The sequence below is a fragment of the Mandrillus leucophaeus genome, unplaced genomic scaffold, assembly GCF_000951045.1.
Source record: "Mandrillus leucophaeus isolate KB7577 unplaced genomic scaffold, Mleu.le_1.0 Scaffold260, whole genome shotgun sequence".
Taxonomy (NCBI): Eukaryota; Metazoa; Chordata; class Mammalia; order Primates; family Cercopithecidae; genus Mandrillus; species Mandrillus leucophaeus.
Genome location: NW_012102699.1, coordinates 1554300 through 1574135, shown reverse-complemented (window position 1 = coordinate 1574135; position 19836 = coordinate 1554300). Strand labels below are relative to the sequence as shown.

General features: G+C 36.7%; 1 protein-coding gene across 4 annotated transcripts in view; it reads left to right on the top strand.

Moving 5' to 3' along the window:
• The window catches only part of VPS13A (vacuolar protein sorting 13 homolog A (S. cerevisiae)), a 256563-nt gene that overhangs the window by 88578 nt on the left and 148149 nt on the right, over nucleotides 1–19836 (top strand). For all 4 annotated transcript variants that reach the window (XM_011984082.1, XM_011984081.1, XM_011984083.1 and 1 more), the window contains exons 23-24: nucleotides 6353–6491; nucleotides 19015–19099. In XM_011984082.1, coding sequence (XP_011839472.1) covers nucleotides 6353–6491; nucleotides 19015–19099 — 224 coding nt within the window. The remainder of the gene's footprint in view (nucleotides 1–6352; nucleotides 6492–19014; nucleotides 19100–19836) is intronic.

Here is a 19836-nt window from a genome sequence, read left to right as displayed (position 1 = left end):
ACGGGGTTTCACCGTGTTAGCCAGGGTGGGCTCGATCTCCTGACCTTGTGATCCACCCACCTCAGCCTCCCAAAGTACTGAGATTACAGGCATGAGCTGCCGCGCCGGCCTGAGTTGTGAGAGTTTTAAAGTATATTTTGGATATTAATTCTTTGTCAGATATATGATTTGCAAATATTTTTTCTCACTCTGGGTTTCCTTATCACTCTGTTGATTGTGGCCTTTGATGTCTAAAAGTTTAAAATTTTTATTGTCCAGTTTATCTTAGTTGTCTATGTGTTGGTGTCCTATCCAAGAAATTATTACGAAATCCAATGTCATAAAGCTTTTCTTCTTTGTTTACCTTAAAGAGTTTTAATAGTTTTAGCTTCTTTTATTTAGATCTTTGATCCATTTGAGTTAATTTTTGTATGTGGTATGTAGAATAAGGACCCACCTTTATTCTTTTGCATGCAAATATCTCATTTTCTCAATATAATTTGTTGAAAAGACTGTCCTTTTCTCATTGAGTGGCCATGGTACCCTAGTTGAAAATCATTTGTCCATATATGCAAGAGCTTATTTTTGGGCTTTCTGTTTTATTCCATTGATCTCTATGTCTTTATTTTCCTGTACCACACTATTTAGATTACTGTAGCTTTGCAGGAAGTTTTGAAATCAGGACATGTGAGTTATTTAACTTTGTTCTTTTTCAAGATTGTCTTGGCTATTCAGGATCCTTTGATATCCCATATGAATCTTAGGATGGAGTTTTCTTGCAAAAAATGTTATAGAGATTCTGATAAAGAGTGTATCAAACCTGTAGATCCCTTTGAATAGTATTGACATCTTAATAATATTGACTGTTACAGTCCATGAACATGGAATATCTTTCTGTTATTTGTGTCTTCTTTGATTTCAACAGCATTTTCTAGGTCTCAGTACTAAAGTCTTTTGCTTCATTTCTTAAATTTATTCTTTCTGATGCTATTGTAAATGAATTAAAAAAAATTTTTTTGGATTGTTTATTGTTAGTGTATGGGAACTTAACTGATTTTTATGTCCTGCAACTTTGTGAATTTGTTTACAGTTCTAAGTTTTAGGATTCTGAAGTTCTAACAGATTTAAGATTTTCTACATATAAGATCCTATCATCTGTGTACAGAGGTAGTTTTTTTCCCTTTCTGATATGGGTGCCTTTTTTTCTCTTTCTTGCCTAATTGGTCTGTCTAGAATGCTTTAACACTCTCTTGAGTAGAAGTGGTTTAGGTTGGCATCCTCACCTTAATCCTGAGCCCCGAGGAAAAGCTTTCAGTATTTCACCATTGAGTATGAGGTCGGCTGTGGGGTTTTTATGGATGACCTTTATTATGTTGAGGTAGTTTCCTTCTGTTCCTAGTTTGCTAACTTTTTGTTACGAAAATGTGTTGAATTTTTTCAAATCCTTTCTCTGCTTTGAGATGACCATGTGATCATGTGAAAAATGATCAAGATGATGTTTTTTTCCTTCATTCTCTTAATGGGATATATTACCTTGATTGCTCTCTATATATTAAATCATATTTCTTGTGTCCAGCAAAAAATCCTTTTATTCTAGGAATAAATCCTTTTATTCTAGGAATAAATCCTCTTATTCCAGGAATAAATAAATTCCAAGAGTAAATGATATATAAACCATTTAATGGGCTATTGATTTAGGTTTGCTTGTGCTTTTGTTGAGTTTTGCATTAATATTTTTCGGATATATTAGACTGCAGATTTATTTTCTTGTAGTATCTTTGTCTGGCTTTGATATCAGGGTAACGCTGTCTTTATAAAATGAATTAGAAAGTATTCCTGCCTCTTCGGTTTTTGATTGTTTGGTAGAATTCACTATTGAAGATCATGGGAGATTTTCTTTGTTGGGAGGTTTTTGATTACTGATTCAATCTCCATAGTAGTTTATCCAGATTTTGTTTCTTCATAATTCAGTGTTGGTAGATTTGTGTTTCTTGGAATTTGTTTCATTTAGATTATCCAATTTGTTGGTGTAAAATTGTTTATAATCGTCTCTCTCTTACAACCTTTTTTGTTTTGTAAAATGAGTAATAATGTTAACCACTTTCATTTCTGATTTAAATTGTCTTTTCTCTTTTTTTCTCAATCTAACTAAAGGTTTTCAATCTTGATCATTTTGAAGAACCAACTCACATTTTTGTTGATTTTTTCCTCTATTGTTTTTCTGTACTTTATTTTATTTATCTCTGCTTCCATCTGTTTTTTTTTTTTTTTAATTTCTGCTAGCTTTAGGTTTAGTTTGCTGTTCTTTTTCTAGTTCCTTAAGGTGTAAAGTTAGACTATTGATTTTAGGTCTTTCTTCTTTATTAATGTAGGTGTTTACAGCTATAAAATCCCCTTTTGGCAGACTTTTGCTGCATCCTATGAATTTTGATATGTTGTATTTTCATTTTCATTTGTCTTGAGTTATTTTCTAATTTCCTGTGTGATTTCTTTGATCTCATTGCTTGTTTAACCATCCGTTTTTAAATTTCTACACACTGTGACTTCTACGTCTTTTCCTTCTACTCTTGCATTCTAGACTCATTTCATCATTATTGGAAAAGATACTTCTTGTGATTTCACTGTTTAGACATTTTTTGACACTCATTTTTTTACCTGACATATAATCTGTCCTGGAGAATGTTTCATATGCACTTGAGAAAAATGTCTATTTTGCTGGATGGAGTGTTCTGTATACATCATTTTGGTCCAGTTAGTCAATTTTATTGGTCCAGTCCCCTGTTTCCTTATTAATCTGCTACCTGGTGGTTCTATTCAGTATTGACAGTGAGATATTGAAGTCTCCCATTATTATCATGGAACTGTCTGTTTCTTCCTCTTAATTCTGTCAGTGCTTGCTTTATATATTTTCGAACTCTGATGTTTGGCACATACATGTTTATAATTGTTATGTCTTCTTGGTGAAGTTATACTTTCATTATCATTATATAATGTCCTTCTTTATTGCTTGTAACAGTTTTTGACTTGCAGTCTACTTTGGCTGTTTTGGTTATAGGCATCCCTGCTCTCTTTTGGTGATTATTTGCATGGAATGTCTTTCTTCATTTTTTTTTTTTTACTTTTAACCTGTGTGTTTTCTGTGATTTAACATGATCTCTTGTAGACAGTATGTACTTGCATCCTGTTTTTTAATCCATTTTGTCACTTTAAGTTTTTAATTGAGAAAAAATATATTTACATTTAAAGTAAATACAGAAGGGGAGGACTTACTTTTGTCATATTGTTATTTGCTTTCTGTATGTCTTATAGCTTTTTAAATTCCTCGTTTCCTCCTTTAATGCTGCCCTTTGTGTTCAGTGGATTTTTGTGTGTGACATGCTTTGATTCCTCTATCATTTCCAGTTTTGTACATTTTACAAATGTTTTCTTTGTGATTACCATGGAGATTATGTATCATATCCTCAAGTTATAACAATCTATTTATTATTTCTTTGTTTTTTTAGACAGGGTCTTGCTCTGTCGCCTAGGCTAGTGTTGTGGTTGTAGCTCACTACAGCCTGGAACTCCTGTGCTCAAGTGATCCTCCTGCCTTGTCCTCCTGAGTAGCTGGGGCTACAGGAACACACCACTACACTCAGCTAATTTTTAAATTTTTTTGTAGAGGTGGGTCTTGCTGTGTTGCCCAGGCTATAACAGTCTATTTAAGATTGAGGCAGGTTGCATAGTCTTATGCCTGTAATCCCAGCACTTTGAGAGGCCAAGCTGGTAGGATTGCTTGAGGCCAGGAGTTTGAGACCAGCCTGGGCAACATAGGGAGACCCTGTCTCTACAATAAGTAAATAAATAATTAAATAAAATTAGCTGGGCGTAGTGGTGCATGCCTTTAGTCCTAGCTACTTGGGAAGTTAAGGTGGGAGGATAGTTTGAGCCTAGATGGTTGAGGCTATAGTGGGTTGTGATTATGCCACTGCACTCCAGCCTGGGTGACACAAAGTTTACAAAGTGAAAAATAAAGTTGATACCAAGTTAGGTTCAATTGCATGCAAAAACTCTACTTGTTTCCTGTTTTGCCCCCTCCAGTTTATCTTATTGATGTCCCAGATTATATTTTTATATATTCTATACCCATTAACAGAGAATTATAATTATTTCTTATGCATTTGTCTTTTAACTTATGTAGAAAATAAATAGTAGAGTTATAAACCAAAATTCTAATAACATTTGCTTTATATTTGTCCATGTATTTATGTTTACTGGGATTATTATATTTCATTGTTAGCTGAAGCTATGTGCCTGAGATCCTAAGTAGAGAAGTCTCTTGAACTAAGACTGGGCCATTTAGATAATTTATTTCTAAATAGTTTTAGACTGTAGGTAGCCATTTAACTTCTTCCTTATAACAGCACCTTTTTTTCTCCCTTACAAATATTCAAACCTCAGGATCTATTTTAAAATTTAACTAAAGGCTTTTCTCATCTAACATCCAAACACTTCCAGGAGAGTTGCTACTAGCAAGGCTACATGAGAAGGCTTCATGCCTAGTTAAAGTGTACCAGATAGAATAGAGGGAATTAGAGAGACCCTGGCCTTTTCCTGCATGGTACATGGTATGGACCTTGTTTTTAATACTTACTATAGTTAACATGTAAAAGGGAGAGACCCACACCCTTTTTTGTTGACCTTTACCTCATAGTGACTCTATAACAAGCATTGTCCAGGGCCCTAAATCTTACTCTCCTAGGTTTTCTTTTCTTAGAAAATCAAAGCATGCACTGAGAGTCTTGCGGAAGAGGAATGCCTGGAATTTGGTTTAAGAGACAGAAGGAAAGAAAACCATGCTGTGTATTCCCTTGTTTTTTTCAAATCTAGCTTTAGATATGGTTCAATTTTAGAGAAAAGGCCTAAGTCTTTTCATTCCTCCTTCCTTATGTCCCCTGCTTGTTTACTCTTTTCTACTATTCTTGTGAAGTTTTTCATTCTGTGATGATAAAGATTAAAGATCTGTGTGATTTCTTGTTGTAAACATATGACTATGAATTGACATTTTTAAGCATAGTTTAAATACTTTCCTTCTTGGTAAGTTACAGGGTACCGGAAAAAGTAGGTGATCTTTCTCTGAGGGGAGAAAAGTGCAACTTTTATCTTCGTTTGGACTTGCTCTATCAATATATGATTAGGAAGAATTTAAGTCTCGTGATGCAGGGAATATGTATAGCGTAGCAGGAATTAAAATAGCCGATTATAATAATATATCTATAATAATGTAATAAAGATTGATAATGGTTATAGATTCGGACCAGCTTATAGGTTAGTATAATTAAAATACAGGCCAGAAATGATAATGACTTAACTTACAAAGATGAAATCTTAGAATTTATTTGGTTTCTATTTTATAATATTGTGAGCAATATAAAGTGGATATGATATGTTAAATCCTGGAACTTCACGAGTGTCAGGAACATTCCCTTGAAAATTGAGCTGCATTAATTTGAAGGCAAACAAAAGGATACTTGCTGTTTGGCAGGTACTGTTTTGGTACCCAGCATCTTTAGATTGCACAACTTGCAGATTTTTCAAGAAAGTGAAAATAAGTTTAAGTGCATTAAGAGGATCGATTCATAATGTTTAATGAAGTTAAACTACTCTGCTTGTGATTAATTACAAATATTTAGGGTATTGGAAATAAAAGAAAGCTTGTAATTTTCTGTAGGACTCCAGTACAGTTTTAGAAAGATAACATAAGTAATCAGTGTGCATACATGGAAAAAGTAATTTTTAGGGAAAATGCAGGGATAAAAATGGGGAGTGAAAACTTTCTCTCTCTCTCTGATAGTGAAAACTTTCTCTTTCTCTCTTTCTCAAAGGAGACTGTCAAGGCAATTAAAAGAATAATAAAGCACTCTGATGTGATTTTGTCCCATGATCTTTGCTATATAGTCTCGTGAGCAGGCTATTTGCACTGCCAAACCTTAGTTTTCTTATAGGAACCATATACATATAGGAACTTAAAATAAATAGAGAGCAAAAATAGGTTGTCTGCCTCATAGATTGTGAGGACTGTTTACAATGATGCATGTAAAGTGCTTTCCTCAATGCCTGTCACATGAGAAACACTTGATTAGTAGTAATTGTCAATTGTATACAGTAAACAGTAGAAGAACATTACATGAAATAAAAACATAAACTTCTGAAAAATAATGAGGTTAGCCCATCTAATGAGACTGGTTAATAAGGTAAGACAGAAATTGGAGTAGAGATTTTTAGTGTTTAAAATCACATTTGATTCAGATAATTTGAGAACAGTCTTTTTAATTAGTGCACTTAAATCAGAATAATTCCTTTATAATTACTTATTTTTATCTTTTCAAAACAGATTCAAGATTTTTGGAAAGTTACCTCTTATTTCTTTACGAATCTCAGATAAAAAACTACAAGGGATTATGGAATTGGTTGAAAGCATTCCAAAACCTGAACCAGTAACTGAAGTATCTGCCCCTGTCAAATCATTCCAGGTAATGTGATTTTCAAAATTAATATAAGCATGAATTAGGAAAGTCCACTAATTGTATTTGAAACAATCACAGGAATTTTATGTAAGACAGTTTGCAATTTGTTTTGAATAGACATTAAGAAAATTACATTTTAAGAGAGAAACTGAAATGGTAAAAATTATAGTTAAGAAAGATATAAAATAATAAATCGACTTTCCTAATTTTTGCTGCCTCCAATCCCTTTCCTGAGCGATAACACTGTTAACTTATACTGCTTCTCTAGTTTTTCAAAAAATATTTATGGCATATACTAGTACAGACATGCACAAGAACATGCATATGCATGTGTGTGTGTATGCAGTATGTGTATGTACACATACATGTATATATTCTTTTTTTTTTTTCTGAAACAGAGCCTCCCTCTGTCGCCCAGGCTGGAGTGCAGTGGTGCAATCTTGGCTCACTGCAACCTCTGCCTCCTGGGTTCAAGCAATTCTCTGCCTCGGCCTCCTGAGTAGCTGGGATTACAGGTGCCTGCCACCACGGCTGGCTCATTTTTTTTTTGCATTTTTAGTAGAGACGGGGTTTCACCATCTTGGCCAGGCTGGTCTTGAACTCCTAACCTTGTGATCCAGTCGCCTCAGCTTTCCAAAGTGCTGGGATTGACAGGTGTGAGCCACCGTGCCTGGCCTGTATTCTTATATTTTTAAAATTAAATGAAATCATTATACTCACTATTCTGAATCTGTATTATTTTTACCATTATTATCATATATGCCTTAAATAAACGTTTATGTTAGCACATACAGATCTACCTCATTTGTTTATGGTGATATAGTATTTCATTTTCTGCATATACCATCTTTTGCTTAATATATCTCCTTTTGATGGATAGTCACATTATGAGCGTTTATAGTTATGAAAAATACTGCTTTGAACTTCCTCATATATATATACTTATGTATATATATATTTGCTTATACTTTTATTCATAGAATAAATTTCTAGAAATGGAATTGTTGAATAAAAGAGTATGTGATTTTTGAATTTTGATTATTTTGCCAAAAACATTTTTTTTTTTGGGACGAGGTCTCCCTCATTTGCTCAGGCTGGAGTACAGTGGCGCAATCTTGGCTCACTGTAACCTCCATCTCCCAGGTTCCAGCAGTTGTGCCACCTCAGCCCCCAAGTAGCTGGGACTACAAGTGCGTGCCGCTACACTTAGCTGATTTTTGTATTTTTAGCAGAGTTAGGGTTTCCTCATGTTGGCCAGGCAGGTCTTAAAAGCCTGACCTCAAGTGATCTGCCTGCGTTGGGCTCCCAAAGTACAGAGATTACAGGTGTGAGCCACTGTGCCCAGCCCAAATTTGCTTAACTTATAGTTTGCTAACAGTAAATGAATATCTTTCTCTGGTTTCATTACTGAGTATTAGCAAATGTTAAAATTTTATTTGAAGTGAAAAATGTTATCTTCTGGTTTTGATATGCTTTTTTAAATGAGTAGAACATACTTTCCTAAATTTACTAATTTAATTTCTGTTTTTGGAAACTGCTGTTAATACCTTTTTTCTATTGGGTTATGGTTGTCTAATTAAGGAAATAACCTGTTTGTCATTTAAAATTCCTGTTTTTTCCTCATTTTGTTGTTTGATTTTTATTTCATATATAATTTTATCTCATATATAAATTTATTTTTGCCAGGCAAAAGCATTTTATTTTTTACATAGTCACTTTTTTTTTCTTCATGATTTCTAGATTGTATCATGTGACTTTTCCCTGAATATCTGAAATATCATGAGAAAAAAATATATTCACATCCCTTCATTTTTGGGGGGTACAGAGAGTTCTTTACTCATGTTTAAATGCTTTTCTTTTGAAGTGGTTTCAAACTTGGAACATTCCAAAAATAGTGTTAATAACTTTTTTTTTAAAATTATACTTTAAGTTATGGTATACATGTGCATAACATGCAGGTTTGTTACATAGGTATACATGTGCCATGGTGGTTTACTGCACCCATCAACCCAGCATCTATGTTAGGTATTTCTCCTAATGCTATCTCTCCCCTAGCCCTCCACTGCTCAACAGGCCCCGGTGTATGATAGTCCCTTCCCTGTTTTCATGTGTTCTCATTGTTCAACTCCCACTTATGAGTGAGAACTTGCAGTGTTTGGTTTTCTGTTCCTGTGTTACTTTGCTGAGAATGATGGTTTCCAGCTTCATCCATGTCCCTGCAAAGGACATGAACTCATCCTTTTTTATGGTTGCATAGTATTCCATGTTGTATATGTGTCACATTTTCTTAATCCAGTCTGTCATTGATGGGCATTTGGGTTGGTTCCAAGTCTTTGCTGTTGTGAACAGTGCTGCATTAAACGTACATGTGCATGTGTCTTTATAGTAGAATGATTTATAATCCTTTGGGTATATACCTAGTAATGGGATGGCTGGGTCAAATGGGATTTCTGGTTCTAGATCCTTGAGGAATCGCCATACTGTCTTCCACAATGGTTGAACTAATTTACACTCCCACCAACAGTGTAAAAGCATTACTGTTTCGCCACATCCTCTCCAGCATCTGTTGTTCCCCGACTTTTTAATGACCGACATTCTAACTGGCATGAGATGGTATCTCATTGTTGTTTTGATTTGCATTTCTCTAATGACCGGTGATGATGACCTTTTTTTCATATGTTTGTTGGCCGCATAAATATCTTCTTTTGAGAAGTGTCTGTTCGTATCTTTCACCCAGTTTTTGATGGGGTTGTTGGTTTCTTACTTGTAAATTTTTTTCGGTTCTTTGTAGATTCTAGATATTAGCCCTTTGTCAGATGGATAGATTGCAAAAATTTTCTCCCATTCTGTAGGTTGCCTGTTCACTCTGATGATAGTTCCTTTCGCTATGCAGAAGCTCTTTAGTTTAATTAGATCCCATTTATCAATTTTGGCTTTTGTTGCCATTGCTTTTGGTGTTTTAGTCATGAAGTCTTTCCCTATTCCTGTGTCCTGAATGGTATTGTCTAGGTTTCCTTCTAGAGTTTTTATGGTTTTAGGTCTTGCATTTACGTCTTTAATCCATCTTGAATTAATTTTTGTATAAGGTCTCAGGAAGTGGTCCAGTTTCAGTTTTCTGCATATGGCTAGCCAGTTGTCCCAGCACCATTTATTAAATAGGGAATCCTTCCCCCATTGCTTGTTTTTGTCAGCTTTGTCAAAGATCGGATGGTTGTAGATGTGTGGGGTTATTTCTGAGGCCCCTGTTCTGTTCCATTGGTCTATATCTCTGTTTTGGTACCAGTGCCATGGTGTTTTGGTTACTGTAGCCTTGTAGTATGGTTTGAAGTTAGGTAGTGTGATGCCTCCAGCTTTGTTCCTTTGCTTAGGATTGTCTTGGCTATATGGGCTCTTTTTTGGTTCCATATGAAATTTAAAGTAGTTTTTTCAAATTCTGCAAAGAAAGTCAATGATAATTTGATGGGGATAGCATTGAATCTATAAATTACTTGGGGCAGTATGGCCATTTTCACAATATTGATTCTTCCTATTCATGAGCATGGAATGTTTTTCCATTTGTTTGTGTCGTCTCTTATTTCCTTGAGCAGTGGTTTGTAGTTCTCCTTGAAGAGGTCCTTCACATCCCTTGTAAGTTGGATTCCTAGGTATTTTATTCTCTTTGTAGCAATTGTGAATGGGAGTTCACTGATTATTTGGCTCTCTGTTTGTCTGTTATTGGTGTATAGAAATGCTTGTGATTTTTGCACATTGATTTTGTATCGTGAGACTTTGCTGAAGTTGCTTATCAGCTTAAGGAAATTTTGGGCTGAGGCATTGGGGTTTTCTAAATATACAGTCATGTCATCTGCAGACAGAGTCGATTCGATTTCCTTTCTTCCTTTTTGAATACCCTTTCTTTCTCTTGCCTGATTTCCCTGGCCAAAACTTCTAATACTGTGCTGAATAGGTGTGGTGAGAGAGGGCAGTCTTGTCTTGTACCAGTTTTCAGAGGGAATGCTTCCAGGTTTTGCCCATTCAGTATGATATTGTCTGTTGCTTTGTCATAAATAGCTCTTAGTATTTTGAGATACATTCCATGAATACCTAGTTTATTGAGAATTTTTAGCTTGAAGGGGTGTTGAATTTTATCAAAGGCTTTTTCTGAATCTATTGAGGTAATCGTGTGGTTTTTGTCATTGGTTCAGTTTATGTGATGGATTATGTTTATTTATTTGCATATGTTGAACCAGCCTTTCATCTCAGGGATGAAGCCAGCCTTAATTGTGGTTGATTAAGCTTTTTGATGTACTGCTGGATTTGGTTTGCCAGTATTTTATTGAGGATTTTCACATTGATGTTCATCAGGGATATTAGCCTGAAATTTTCTTTTTTGTGTGTGTCTCTGCCAGGTTTTGGTAGCAGGATGAGGCTGGCCTCATGAAATGAGTTAGGGAGGAATCCCTCCCACTTTTTCCATTGTTTGGAGTAGTTTCAGAAGGAATGGTACCAGCTTCTCTTTGTGCCTCTGGTAGAATTTGCTGTGAATCTTTTTGCTCATGGGCTTTTTTTCATTGGTAGGCTATTAATTACTGCGTCAATTTTGGAACTTGTTATTGGTCTATTCAGGGATTCGACTTCTTCCTGGTTTAGTCTTGAGCGAGTGTATGTGTCCAGGAATTTATCCATTTCTTCTAGATTTTTCTAGTTTATTTGTCTAGAGGTGTTTATAGTATTCTCTGATAGTAGTTCGTAGTTCTGTGGAATCAGTAGTGATATCCCCTTTAGCATTTTTTAATTGTGTCTGTTTGATTCTTCTCTCTTTTCTTCTTTATTAGTCTAGCTAGTGGTCTACGTATTTTGTTAATCTTTTTAAAAAACCAGCTCCTGGATTCATTGATATTTTTGAAGGGTTTTTCATGTCTCTGTCTCCTTCAGTTCTGCTCCGATCTTAGTTATTTCTTGTCTTCTGCTAGCTTTTGAATTTGTTCTTGCTTCTCTTGTTCTTTAATTGTGATGTTAGGGTGTCAATTTTAGATCTTTCCCGCTTTCTCCTGTGGGCATTTAGTGCTATAAATTTTCATCTAAACACTGCTTTAGCTGTGTCCCAGAGATTCTGGTATGTTGTGTCTTTGTTCTCATTGTTTCAAAGAACTTACTTATTTCTGCCTTAATTTCAGTATTTACCCAGTAGTCATTCAGGAGCAGGTTGTTCAGTTTCCATGTAGTTGTGTGGTTTTGAGTGAATTTCTTAATCCTGAATTCTAATTTGATTGCAGTGTGGCCTGAGGGACTGTTATGATTGCCATTCTTTTGCATTTGCTGAGGCTTGTTTTACCTGCAATTACGTGGTTAGTTTTAGAATAAGTGCGAAGTGGTGCTGAGAAGAATGTATATTCTGTTGATTTGGGGTGGAGAGTTCTGTAGATGTCTATTAGGTCCGCTTGGTCCAGAGCTGAGTTCAAGTCCTGAATACCCTTGTTAGTTTTCTGTCATGTTGATCTGTCTTATATTAACAGTGGGGTGTTAAAGTCTCCTGCTATTATTGTGTGGGAGTCAAAGACTCTTTGTAGGTCTCTAAGAACTTGCTTTATTCTTTAAGAATGTTGAATATTGGCCCCCACTGTCTTCTGGCTTGTAGGGTTTCTGCAGAGAGATCCGCTGTTAGTCTGATGGGCTTCCCTTTTTGGGTAAACCAACCTTTCTCTGTGGCTGCCCTTAACATTTTTTCCTTCATTTCAACCTTGGTGAATCTGACGATTATGTGTCTTGGGGTTCCTCTTCTTGAGGAGTATCTTAGTGGTGTTCTCTGTATTTCCTGAATTTGAATATTGGCCTGTCTTGCTAGGTTGGGGAAGTTCTCCTGGATAATATCCTGAAGAATGTTTTCCAACTTGGTTCCATTCTCCCCACCACTTTCAGGTATACCAATCAAATGTAGGTTTGGTCTTTGCACATAGTCCTATATTTCTTGGAGGCTTTGTTCGTTTTCATTCTTTTTTCTCTAATCTTGTCTTCATGCTTTATTTCATTAAGTTGATCTTCAGTCTCTGATATCCTTTCTTCCGCTTGATCGATTTGGCTGTTGATATTTGTATATGCTTCACAAAGTTTTCATGCTGTGTTTTTCCACTCTATCAGGTCATTTATGTTCTTCTCTAAACTGGTTATTCTAGTTAGCAATTCCTCTAACCTTTTTTCAAGGTTCTTAGGTTGCTTGCACTGGGTTAGAACATGCTCCTTTAGCTCAGAGGAGTTTGTTATTACCCACCTTCTGAAGCCTATTTCTGTCAATTCTGCAAACTCATTCCCTGTGCAGTTTTGTTCCCTTGCTGGAAGGAGTTGTGATCCTTTGGAGGAGAAGAAGCATTCTGGTTTTTGGAATTTTCAATCTTTCTGTGCTGGTTTTTCCCTAATCTTTGTGGATTTATCTGCCTTGAGTCTTTGATGTTGGTGACCTTTGGATGGCGTTTCTGTGTGGATGTCCTTTTTGTTGATATTCATGCTGTTCCTTTCTGTTTGTTAGCTTTCCTTCTAACAGGCCACTTTGCTGCAGGTCTGCTGGAGTTTGCTGGAGGTCCACTCCAGACCCTCTTTCCCTGCGTGTCACCACTGGAGGCTGCAGAACAGCAAAGATTGCTGCCTGTTCCTTCCTCCAGTGGCTTCGCCCCACAGGGGCACCCGCCAGATGCCAGTCAGAGCTGTCCTGTGTGAGGTGTCTGTCGACCCCTGCTGGGAGGTGTCTCCCAGTCAGGAGGCATGGGGGTCAGGGACCCACTTGAGAAGGCAGTCTGTCTCTTAGCAGAGCTCGAGCCCTGTGCTGGGAGATCCGCTGCTCTCTTCAGAGCTGGCAGGCAGGAATGTTTAAGTCTTCTGAAGCTGTGCCCACAGCTGCCCCTTCCCCCAGGTGCTCTGTCCCAGGGAGATGGGAGCTTTATCTATAAGCCCCTGACTGGGGCTGCTACCTTTCTTTCAGAGATACCCTGTCCAAAGAGGAGGAGTCTAGAGAGGCAGTCTGTCTACAGGGGCTTTGCTGAGCTATTTGAACTTCCAGATGGCTTTTTACACTGTGAGAGAAAAGCCACCTATTCAAGCCTTAGCAGTGGGGATGCCCCGTCCCCCACCAAGCTCGAGCATCCCAGGTTGACTTCAGACTGCTGTGCTGGCAGTGAGAATTTCAAGCCAGTGGATCTTGGCTTGGTGGGCTTCGTGGGAGTGGGATCCTCTGAGCAAGACTGGCTTCAGCCCCCTTCCCAAGGGAGTGAATGGTTGTCTCGCTGGCATTCCAGGTGCCACTGGGGTGTGAAAACAAGCTCCTTCAGCTAGCTTGGTGTTTGCCCAAATGGTTGCCCAGTTTTGTGCTTGAAACCCTGGGCCCTGTTGGTGTAGGCATCTGAGGGAATCTCTTGGTCTGTGGGTTGCAGAGAACGTTGGGAAAGTGTAGTATCTGGGCTAGAGTGCACCATTCCTCATGGCACAGTCCCTCAGGGCTTCCCTTGGCTGTGGGAGGGAGTTCCTGACCCCTTGCACTTCCTGGGTGAGGCAAAGCCCCACTCTGCTTCAGCTCACCCTCCGTTGGTTGCATCCACTGTCTAACCAGTCCCAATGAGATGAGCTGGGTACCTCAGTTTGAAATGCAGAAATCACCAGCCTTCTATATTGATGTTGCCTGGAGCTGCAGGTTGGAGCTGTTCATATTCAGCCATCTTGCCAGCCACCAGTGTAAACAAGTTTTATCCTCAGTCTGTTAGAGAGTACCTTACTAGCTGGGTGTGGTGGCTCACATCTGTAATCCCAGCACTTAGGGAGCCAGAGGCAGGCAGATCATTTGAGGTTAGGAGATCGAGACCAGGCTGGCCAACATGGTGGAACCCCGTCTCTACTAAAAATACAAAAATTAGCCAGGCATGGTGGTGGGCACCTGTAATCCCAACTGCTCAGGAGGCTGAGACAGGAGAATCGCTTGAACTCTGGAGGCAGAGGTTGCAGTGAGCCGAGATTGAGTCACTGCACTCCAACCTGGGCGACAGAGCGAGACTCTGTCTCAAAAAAAAAAAAAAAAAAAGTGAGTTAATGTCCCATTACTCCTGAACACTTTAGTGTTCACTTTAGTGTTTTTGCAATATTCTTTTCCTAGTCTGTTGGTGAGTTTTTTTGTTTCTTTAACTGTTTTTTGGAGAGCAAAAGTTTAATTTTAATACTATTGAATTTAGCAATATTTTCTCCAGATATTGAACTTTTTGTATCACATCCCTGCAATTTTTGCCTAATTTAAGGTCAAGAAGATTTTTCCCTATGTCTTTATTCTGGAAATTTCTTAGAGTTAGGTTTTATACTTAGGTCTCTCATCCATTTAATTTTTCTATGTGGTGCATGTGATGGGATCCTCTTTCTAGTTTTACATCTGCATTTATAGTTATTTCCGTTTTATTTGTTAAAAAGACCATTCTTTTACTGTTGAGTTGACTATATATGACACAGACTGTAAATAGACTGTGTAAGTCTATTTCAGACTGTTCTTTTCCAGTGATTTTTGTGTCTACCATTTCCATCTGTTTCTGTCCTTTTGTTGATATCATACTGTCTTAATTATACTGTAGCTTAATGTCATGAAATCCAGAAAGGTTAGTCCTCCAACTTTTTGTATTTCCAAAATGTTTTCGACTGATTCTTTTGCCTCTTAGAATCAACTTATCAATTTCCACAAAAATTCCTGCTGAGATTTGGATAGAAATTGTGTCATGAATTTGGGAGAATTAACATTTTAGCAGTATTGAGTCTTTCAATTCATTAACATGGTGTATCTTTCCATTTGCTTAGGTCTTTTTAAGTTTTTAAAAATTGGTGATTTGTAGCTTAAGCATCTGTTCGTTAATATATGTTGTTAAATTTGTACGTAGTGTATGGGCTGAATTGTATCCCTCAAAATTTATATACTGAACCCTAACTCTGCTATTTCACATTGTGACTGTGTTTACAGATAGATTCTTTACAGCAGTGATTAAGTTAAAATGAGACCACTAGAGTGGTTTGACTGGTGTCTTTATAAGAAAAGGAAATTTGATCTCACAAAGAGACACCAGAGATGCATGCACACTGAGGAAAGCCCATGTGAGGACCCAGAAAGGAGGTCATCTGTAAGCTAATGATAGAGGTGGCCTCCAGAACTGTGAGAACATAGGTTTCTGTTGTTTAAGTTACCCAGTCTGTGGTGTTTTGTTATGGTAGCTCTACCTATCTCATATAGATTTTGGTACCAAGCAGTGAGTTGTTGCTTAACAAGCACTTAGAAATGTGCAAGTGGCTTTAGAACTGGGTAATGGGTAGAGACTGGAAGAATTTTGAGGTATATGTTAGAAAAAAACCTAGATTCTATCGCTGAATAAATTGTTGATATAAAATATGGACGTACAAGCTGTTTCTGGTGAGACCTCAAGTGGAAATGAGGAACATGTTATTTGACATTGAAGGGAATGTGGTCCTTGTTACAAAGTGGCAAAGATCTTGGTTAAATTATGTTCTAGTGATGAACTTGGATATTTAGCTGTGGAGATTTGTAAGTAAAATGTTGAAGGCACAGTCTTGTTTCTCCTTGCAGCTGGTCAAATCACTTGAGGCCAGGAGTTCAAGGCCAGCCTGGCCAGCATGATGAAATCCCGTCTCTACTAAAAATATAAAAATTAGCATGGTGGTGCACACCTATAGTCCCAGCTACTCAGAAGGCTGTGCACGAGAATCACTTGAACCTGGGAGATGGAGGTTGCAGTGAGCCGAGATTGTGCCACTACACTCCAGCCTGGGTGACAGAAGGAGAATCTGTCTCAAAAAAAAAAAATAATAATAATTATACAATATATGGTTAATATGTATTTGATTTATTACAAAGATGCCAGCCTAGCTAAGTGGGGGAACAACATATGGTGCTGAAACAACCAAATTTCTATGTGGAAAGTAAATTAATTTCAACTCTTATCTTATATGCGGAATTTCAGTTGAAATGAAACATAGACCTAAGTATAAAGTCCACAAGTATAGTTTATGGAACAAAAAATGTTGGAGAAAATGTTTGAATCCTTGCAGTAGGTAAAGAGATCTTAGGATATAAAAAGTGCAAATATAACAGGAGGAAAAAAAATAAATTGGACTTTATAAAAATTAAATTTTTCTGCTCTTTGAAAGACATTGTAAAAAAAAGGTGAAAAGGCAAACCATCTAACCATCCGCTTGGGAAAAATACTTGCAAAAATATTTTTACAAGTCCAGTCTTGTATCTAGAATATATGAGAAGACTTAACAGCTCAATAATAAATGACTAAACAGATAACATGAAAAGATGTTCGACTTTGTTACTCACCAGAAAAATGCAAATCAAAGCCACATAGAAATACTACTGCACAATGGTTAGAATGGCTAAAAGTAAGAAGAAAGATAATACCATGTCAAGGTATTGCCATGACAAGGATTTAAAACTCTCACACGTTACTTGTGAAACTTGAAAATAGCATAACCTTTTGTAATAGTTTGGTAGATTTTAAAAATAAGGTTAAGTATATACTTACCATATAACTTGGGAATTCTACTCCTAGGTTTTTACCCAAGAGAAATTAAGTCATATGCCCACCAAAAGACTTGAACTAGAATACTCATAGTAGGGTTATTCATAATAGTAAACAGTTGCATAAAACCCAATTGTCTATCCAGAAGTGAATGGATAAGAAAAAATAGTATATTCATACAGTAGAATACTACTCAGGAAAAAAAATAGTTGTACATGTAGCAGTGATGGGCAGTGATCGAGAATGGGGGGAGCTTCCCTCAAGACTCCAGGGTATTTTAGGGAATAGAATGCAGGATTACTTGCGAATTCCTTTAAGAGCTTAACAAAACTTGTATTCTAAAACCTAACAACTACATTATAGAAGAGGAAAATAATAGCCCAGCTTCACTAATAAATGTAAGATACAAAAATTTCAGAACATTATAGGTTGAAATTAAGGTAATGTAGTTGTTACTTTGGGGGGATGCCTAATGATTGCAAGGAGCTTAAGGGAGGTTTATGAGTTGCTTGTAATGTTTCGTACTGGACCTGGGCAGCTGGTCGGTTGAGTGTGTTTACTTTCTGAAAATGTATTGAACTTTAGAGTTTATGTACTTTGTGTAGTAGATTATAATGTACTTCAAAAAAAAAAAAAAAAAAATGCTGCGGCTGCTTTCCAAAATGAGCAGAATTTCACAGAAGGGGAAACACAAATAACCAAGGAAGCTGTTTGTGTTTGATATCATATGTAACCATTATGCATTTGTGAAATTATAATTAAAACTAGAATGACATGGCCAGTGAGACTGATATAATTTAAAATCTTCGAACACCCTAAGCATTGTGGGGATATGGAGATACTGAAACTGTGCTGCTGGTGTTAGTGTAATGTCTTATCACCACTTATGAAAATGGTTTGATAGTGCTCAGTAAGGTGAACATATATAATTTTACTCTTTGGGGAAGTTTTAGCCACAAGCACCTATATCAGAAGGAAAAAAAATAAATTGGACTTTATAAAAATTAACTTTTTCTGCTCTTTGGAAGACTTTGTAAAAAAAAGGTAAAAAGGCAAACCATCTAACCATCCGCTTGGGAAAAATATTTGCGAAAATATTTTTACAAGTCCAGTCTTGTATCTAGAATATATGAGAAGCATACAAGCAAAAGCAAAACTCTGTAAGCAACACAGATGCTCACCAACAGTATAGTGGACAAATACGTAGTGGTTTATTCATCAGTGCAATGCAGTGTCACAGTAAAGTTCAGTAAACTATGAGTGTGGCTAAAATTTAAACATTGTTTTGTAAAAGAAGGAAGTCACGGGAAAATGTATGTCATATATGCTACAGTTTGGAAAGAGGCAGGAGTAAATGATGTATTATTTAGATAATCATTCATAGGTGCTGTAGTGCAAACAATTAAATAAAAGCAAGGTCATGATGAGAGGTAGGGAGCGTGACAAGGGAATGAGATCCAGGAGGAACACATAAGAAGGTGCTTCTAGGTCAGGATATGGTGATGTTTTATTACTTGGCTGGGTTGGAAAATTCAGGTGGGTCTTTTATTATTATTTTTTAAACTGTAAAATTTATGCTCTATTTCCCCAAACTGTAAAAGAGTAAATTTCCTGAAATACCTTTCAGAGATTAAAAATAAAACTAAATTCCCCAATTCTAGGGGCTTTAAGTATTGTGACTTGTGTGTTCCTCACAGATGTCCTGATTTAATACTATATTCAGTTAAAATATAAGTTCTCTTTCTACTCAAAGCCTTCATCAAGGACATTATTACAACAGTTCTACAATTTTTGTTTAGCCTTAAAATTGTAAAACTACTTCTTTAAAATCTGCGTTTTATAATTTATTTTTCTAATTTAGACCTGATATGTTCTCAGTTAATTCAAATTGGATAGCTTTTTGTCAAAACTGTTGTAGAACTTTGAATAAACATCTTTGGAATAAGCGGTGAATAAACATTTTTGCGCTAATCAACAGTGAATTACTTTTCTTTCAGATTCAAACATCTACTTCTTTGGGAACATCACAGATTTCACAGAAAATAATTCCTCTCTTGGAACTTCCGTCTGTTTCTGAAGATGGTAAAATGAAACTGCTTCAGGATATTTTTCTTACTTTATTAAAATTTCTGTTTTGAGGCATATTTTTCTCAAAGGACCACATAGAGGAAGGGAAATACCTTTTCCTTTTAAAATCTAGCTTATTGGTTGAGGTTCTAGGAATGAAAGACAGATTAACATGAGAAAACAAGCAGATTTACTGGCATTCGTATTTCACGGGTACATGCAAGAAACTCAGGGATGAGTAACTCAAGGTGGTGATTAAAATTTGGGTTTATATATCAGTTTGGGCTTAAACAAAGGAAAAGAGGTTTTGAGCTTCAGGGATAGGGGTTGCTGGGGAGGCAAGGTATATGGGAAGGCGACCAGAAAACGTATGGTGCATGAGGGTAAAGTTTCTTACGCAGATTTGTCAGTATTTTCTCTTTTGATAAGAATGTCTTGTGAGTAAGAGTCATCTTCCCTGGAACAGAAAGGAAGATACCTTTACAGGGTAGATTTCTCTTATAAATATTAATTTCCCTTACAAAAGGGAAACTTAGGATCTGTCTTCAGAGCTTTTCCTGTCTGCTGTTTCTCAAAATAATTGACTCAGTGTAATAATCCTTATGCCAAAAAGTCATGTTTTCGAGTGGCATATTTTGGTCTTCAATAGTCATATAAGAAATTTCAGGCCGGGCGCGGTGGCTCAAGCCTGTAATCCCAGCACTTTGGGAGGCCGAGACGGGCGGATCACGAGGTCAGGAGATCGAGACCAT